The 6,518-nt window shown below is 53.7% G+C and overlaps 1 protein-coding gene across 1 annotated transcript; it reads left to right on the forward strand.

The window, feature by feature from the left end:
• The first annotated feature begins 1,312 nt into the window (after nucleotides 1-1,312).
• On the forward strand, nucleotides 1,313-3,280 carry LOC140691799 (melanoma-associated antigen 8-like). Its single transcript, XM_072955934.1, has 2 exons — nucleotides 1,313-1,397; nucleotides 2,448-3,280. The coding sequence occupies exons 1-2, from the start codon at nucleotides 1,313-1,315 to the stop codon at nucleotides 3,278-3,280; spliced, it is 918 nt and encodes a 305-aa protein (XP_072812035.1).
• The last annotated feature ends 3,238 nt before the right edge of the window (nucleotides 3,281-6,518 follow it).

Consider the following 6,518-nt stretch of genomic DNA (forward strand, 5'->3'; position numbering starts at 1 on the left):
GGGCCTGGGTCCAAGGGGAGTAAACTGAGGTGGGCAGAGGGAGGGGCCCAGGCCCAGTCTGGAGCCCAGGTGGGGAGCAGAGGGAGGGCTGAGGGACTCCCGGGGAATCCATCTCAGCCCCTGGCCTCCAAGGTCCTGGGAAGCCCTGGGCTTGGTGGCCTGATGTGAGTCCACAGACTCCCCTGGGGGTCTCTGGGCAGTGAGGGCCTTGGTGTGAGGGTGTGGGCTCGGGTCAACAAGGGGGCGTCCCAGGACCCACCAGGGCTAAAGCTGAGGACCCTGCAGGAGGACAGAAGTGGCCCCACAGATCCCGCCCCTGCTGTCAGCCCGGGGAGGGCCTGGGTGTGATGAGCACTCGTGGGGCCCTGACATCCTGACATCCGAGTCTCGGAGGGAATGGGGTCCTCGGATGAGGGGCGGGGCTTCGGGGGTTCCAAGTGGAGGCTACATGCTGCCAGAGTCAAAGTGAGGACCCCGAGGGACAACGGAGGATTCCTGCACCCCGGGACAGTGTTGGGGCTTGGAGGCCTTGGGGCAGGGTGAGCACCGGCGGCATTTCTCCCCATCCGGGCCTCAGAGGGATTGGGGTCCTGGGATGAGGGGCGGGGCTTCGGGGGTTCCAAGTGGAGGCTACATGCTGCCTGAGTCAAAGTGAGGACCCCGAGGGACAACGGAGGATTCCTGCACCCCGGGACAGTGTTGGGGCTTGGAGGCCTTGGGGCAGGGTGAGCACCGGCGGCATTTCCTGACATCCGGGCCTCAGAGGGACTGGGGTCCTGGGATGAGGGGTCGGGATTGGGGTGGCCAGAGGGGAGACCACATGCCGCCTGAGTCAAAGTGAGGACCCCGAGGGAGAACGGAGGATTCCTGCACCCCGGGACAGTGTTGGGGCTTGGAGGCCTTGGGGCAGGGTGAGCACCGGCGGCATTTCTTGCCATCCGGGCCTCAGAGGGATTGGGGTCCTGGGATGAGGGGCGGGGCCTCGGGGGTTCCAAGGGGAGGCTACATGCCGCCTGAGTCAAAGTGAGGACCCTGAAGGAGGAAGGAGGGGCCCCTGAACCCAGAAAAGTGGCCACCCCACAGAAAGGCGCCCTTGCTTTCAGCCGTCCGGCGGCCCGAGGGGAGGACAGGCCCACGTGGTTTGTCCTGACTTCCGCATCCGAGTCTCAGACAGACTGGGGACATAGTGAAAGGGCGGGGGCCTCATGTCTGCGGAGGAGAGAATCTCAGGGTCGCCTGGGAGTGAAGGTGACGACCGCGAGTTAGCATTCAGGGACCCTGGACCCCAGAACAGACCCAGTCCTGGGAGACCATGGGGCGGGAGGACCTCGGGCAGCAGTTCCGGAAATGCGGGTCCCCGAAGGACTGGCATCCCGGAATGACGGGCGGGGCCTTAGGTGGGCTGAGGGGGAAATCTCAGCTCCTGCCAGGAGTCAAGGGGAGGACCCTGAGGGAGGAGTGAGGGGACCATAAACCCCAGAATAGAGGGGACGCAACCGATCCTGCCCCTGCTGTCAGCCCTGGGAGGCCCCCAGGCGGGATGAGCACACGTGGTGTGTCCTGACTTCCGCATCCAGGGCTCAGAGAGACCGGGGACTTACTATCAGGACGGGGCCCTCAGGTGGTTGGAGCGCAGAATCCCAGGTCCCGCTTGGAGTCACGGTGAGGACCCTGAGTTAGCGCGGAGAGGACCTCCCACCCTAGAAGAGTGGGAACCTGCCAGAGCCCAGGCCTGCTGCCAGCACGCGGGTCCAGGGCTGTGCCACAGTGTAGACCCCAGGTCTCCCCTCCTTTCTCTCCCAGGGGCTCCAGACACCGGGAGGTGAAGGCCTAGGTCTGAGACACGTGTCCTCGGGTCACAGAGCACAGGAGGCCGGCAGTGCCAGGACTGAAGGTGAGGTGTGGGCCCTGAGTGTGTGCCCGGGGGCTCCCGGAACAGAGGGGACCCCACGACGCCAACGTCCACTCCACCCACCCCCTGTCGCCCCCAAAGCCTCGGGCTGTGCCGGCTGCACCCTGAGGAGCCGCCTCACTTCCCCCGTCAGGTTCACAGAAGACCATCCACCAGGAGGAGAGCCCCTGTGAGGCCGAGGGCACCCCTGGAGAGGAGACCTGTAAGTGGCCTTTGTCAGAGCCCCACAGGGTGGGTTTCTCAGCCCGGGCCGCTGACACTCCCTTTCTTCCCCAGGCCCGTGGGTCCCCATCTGTCACCCCTGGCCTCGCTCCACTCAGCTGCCCGACACCACTCACCGTGCCTCCCGTTCAGATGCGTGACCTCCACCACACTGAAGCCGACTTTCAGGACCCAAGAGAGGCTGAGGGTTCCATGGATGAGCAGGACATTTGGGTGGAGGAGGAGGACGAGGAGGAGGAGGAGGAGGAGGAGGAAGAGGGCGGCGCATCCCCGTTGTCTCCCTCCTCCTCCTCCTCGTCGTTTTCCTACTCAGTCCTGTTCCTGGGCACTGGCGAGGAGGCGGCTGATTCTGGGACACCCAGTCCCACGCAGAGCCCTCAGGGTGTCTGCCCCTCCCCCACAGCCATGGCAGCCCCTCCATGGAGCCAGTCGGAAGACAATGGCCTCAGAAGCCAAGGTGAGGAGGGGCCCAGCTCCGGGCAGGACCCGGCAGATGCCGAGTCCCGGCTCCAAGATGCATTACATTTGATGATGGCTGAACTGATGGGCTTCCTGCTCCACAAGTACCGCACAAAGCAGCCGACCTCAAAAGAGGAAATGCTGAATGCGGTCCTCAGAGATGACCAGGACCACTTCCCTGTGGTCTTGAGCCAAGCCTCTGAGTGTCTGCAGCTGGTCTTTGGGGTGGATGTGAAGGAGGTGGACCCCAGGGAGCACTTGTATGTCCTTGTCCCCACCCTGGGCCTCACCTACGATGGCATGCAGGACGACGGGCAGAGCATGCCCAACACTGGCCTCCTGGTGATACTTCTGGGTGTGATTGTCCTGGAGGGCGACTTTGCTCCTGAGGAGGCAGTCTGGCGAGCACTTAGCAAGATGGGGCTGTGTGCTGGGAGGGAGCACTTCATCTACGGGGAGCCCAGGGAACTCATCACCAACGTGTGGGTGCAGGAGGGGTACGTGGAGTACCGGCAGGTGGCCAACAGCGATCCCGCTCGCTACGAGTTCCTGTGGGGTCCCCGGGCCTACACGGAGACCAGCAAGCTGCAAGTCCTGGAACATTTCCTCAGGGTCAATAGAAGGGGTCCCAGTTCTTTCCCATCCCTGTCTGAAGAGCGAGTGAGTGATGAGGAAGAGGGGGCCTGAAGCAGACTTGCAGCTGGGCTCCTTCTAGGCCCCTGTCCGGCAGCTTCTCCCGCCGGGCAGGAAGTGAGGCTGACTCTTCACTGTGTGTCTGAAGAGCAAGCAGTCAGCCTTTTAGGTAGTGAGGGCCCGGGCCGGTGGGGGGAACACGGTGTACAGCATCTCTGGGCTCCTGTTCTCTACAATGATATGGAAATTCATCTTCATTTCCCTTAGTGATGCTTCAGATGTTATTCGTTTTAATAAATATCAATATACTTTATTTTATTATACAGTTTTTTTAAAGATTACATTTCATTTACAGTTCTGAGAAAATATTGGTTATATACCCCTTGTTGTGCAATACGTTCTTGAACCTTGCTTACACCGAATAGTTTGGACCTCCCGCTCCCTCACCCCTATATTGCCCCTCCCCCCTCCCCCCTGGTAATCACTAGTTTGTTCTCTATGAGTCTGCTTCTTTGTTATAGTCACTAGTTTGTTATATTTTTTAGAGTCCACGTATAAACTGATATCATACATTATTTGTCTTTCTCTGTCTGATTTATTTCACTTAGCATAATGTCCTCCAAGTCCATCCATGTTGCTGCAAACGGCAAAATTTTGTTTTTTATGGCTGACTAGTATTCCATATGTGTGTTTGTGTGTGTGTGTGTGTGTGTCTTTGTGTGTATCCATTCATCTGCTGATGGACATTTAGGTTCCTTCCACATCTTGGCAATTGTAGATAACGCTGCTATGAATATTGGGTGCGTGTATCTTTTCAAATTAGTATCTTTTTTTTTTTTGAGATATATACCCAGGAATGGAATTGCTGGGTCACTTGGCGGTTCTCTTTTTAGTTTCTTGAGAAACGGCATACTGTTTTCCACAATGGCCACACCAATTTACATCCGCACCAACAGTGTAGGAGGGATCCCTTTTCTCCACATCTTCGCCAACATTTGCTCTTTGCGTTCTTTTTGAAGGTAGCCATTCTGACAGGTATGCGGTGATATCTCATTGTGGTTTTGATTTGCATTTCCCTGATGATTAGTTACACTGAGCATCTTTTCACGTGCCTGCTGGCCACCTGCATTTCCTCTTTGGACAGATGTCTATTCTGTTGTTCTGCCCGTTTTTAGTTGGGTCATTTGTCTTTTTGATGTTGAATTGTATGAGCTGTCTATAAACGGTGGTTATTGCTCCCTTGTCAGTTGTATCATTTGCAAATATTTTCTCCCCTTCTGTAGGTTGTTTTTTTATTTAGTCAGTGGATTCCTTTGCTGTGCAGAAGCTTTTAAGTATAATTAGGTCCCCGCTGTTTATTTTTCCTTTTATTTCCTTTGTTTTAGGAGATGGATCGAAAACGTTATTGCTGTAATTTACGTCAGAGAGGGTTCTGCCTATGTTTTCCTCTAGGAGTATTATAGTATCCAGTCTTGAATGTAGATCTTTAATCTATCTTGAGTTTATTTATGTGTATGGTGTTAGAGAATGTTCTAAGTTCGTTCTTTGACAGGTAGCTGTCCAGTTTTCCCAGAACCACTTATTGAAGAGACTGTCTTTTCTCCATTCAATATCCTTGCTCCCTTTGTTGTAGATTAATTGACGGTAAGTGTGCGGGTTTTCTTCTCGCCTCTTTATCCTGTTCCATTGATCTGTGTGTCTGTTTGGGGGCCAGTGCCGCACTGTTTTGATTACTACAGCTCTGTAATATAGTCTAAAGTCAGGGAGCATGATTCCTCCCGCTCTGTTCTTCATTCTCAAGATTGTTTTAGCTATTGGGGTTCTTTTCTTTTTCCGTACACTTTTTTAAGTTATTGGTTCTGGTTCTGAGAAAAATGCCATTGTTATTTTGACAGGGATTGCTTTGAATCTGTAGATTGCCTTGGGTATTACGGCCACTGGGTTCTATGGTCAACAACACTGATTCTTCCAATCCAAGAACACGGTGTATCTTTCCATCTGTTGGTGTCATCTTCAGCTTCTCGCATCAGTGTCTTGTAGTTATTGGAGTACAGGTCTTTGGTCTCCTTAGCTAGCTTTAGTACTAGATATTTTTATTCTCTTTGATGTGATGGTAAATGGGATTGTTTCCTTAATTTCTCTTTCTGATGCTCCTTTGTTAGTGTATAAGATGCAACAGATTTCTGTATATTAATAATAATATTTAATAAGCTTCAGTATCTTGGTTTGTGAATGATATTGATTATGCATGTATTGGTACTTATGCAGCTCAAGACTGAGTTTTGCTATTTTGTAAAACAAATTGGGAAAGCTTCCATCATACTTCGCGATGCCAAAGTAGATAACACCGCACTGGAATAGAAATTTACTTGGAAATGTGAGAGTGATCAGCACTAAAGTCGGTGGGGTCAAGAGAGAGAGAAGTAAAAGTGAAAGATAGTTAATTATTGGCTCCTTATCCCTTTTCTTCTGTCAGTCTATAAAATTATAATTATGTGTGTATAACCTGGATTTGTCTGGCTCAGTTAAGAAAGGAGGAGAAAGTCAACCTGAATCAATAGGATCCCTGCTCACCTTCTCAGTTCATCCGCAGACGTACACCGAGCCTCTGCTCTCTGGAGGGCTCGGTGTTAGCTGTGGGGACACTCGGAAAAGCAGGACAGCCCACACCTAGGATAGTCTAGGAGCCGCAGTCACATCGGGAAGTTGGTGACATGTCTCCTGAGTCCCATAGGGCAAGGAAAAATAGGGCGAGGGGGTGGGGGTCCGGGAGAGAGCACCCAAGTGTAAGTGCCCAGCGCCAGGGCAGTTCAGGGCTTTGGGAAGCTGGGGTGGGGGGAGGGCGGGGCTCCTTCTGTGGGAGGTGATGGTAATGAAGCTGGGTGTTGGCGGCAGGCAGACGTGCAGACGGCACTTGTTAGTGGTGAGAGGAACGTGTCAGGTGGGAGATTGCTCTGAGAAGCCCTCTGGGATCGTGGATACATCTCCTGGGCGAGAAGGGAAGGTGTACTTTGTTCAGGGATGCTTAGAGACCTGCTTATCCTGCCTGAGCTGCTAGAACACTCAGAATGCTCCAACTGCAGGGAGGAGTGGCGTTTAATGTGGCTCACAGTGTACTCAGTCTTGGCATATATAGTTGAAGAGGTTTGGAAACCACCCCAAACTTGGGGTAGGATTTACTGGGGTGTGTTCTTGGAAACTGTCTGCTGGACACTTACACTGATGGGTCAGCTCCCCTCGATGGTCAGAATCCAAAGCCATAGATGAGGAATGGTCCTGGAAATCGCAGGGA

The sequence above is a fragment of the Vicugna pacos genome, chromosome X, assembly GCF_048564905.1.
Source record: "Vicugna pacos chromosome X, VicPac4, whole genome shotgun sequence".
Classification (NCBI taxonomy): domain Eukaryota; kingdom Metazoa; phylum Chordata; class Mammalia; order Artiodactyla; family Camelidae; genus Vicugna; species Vicugna pacos.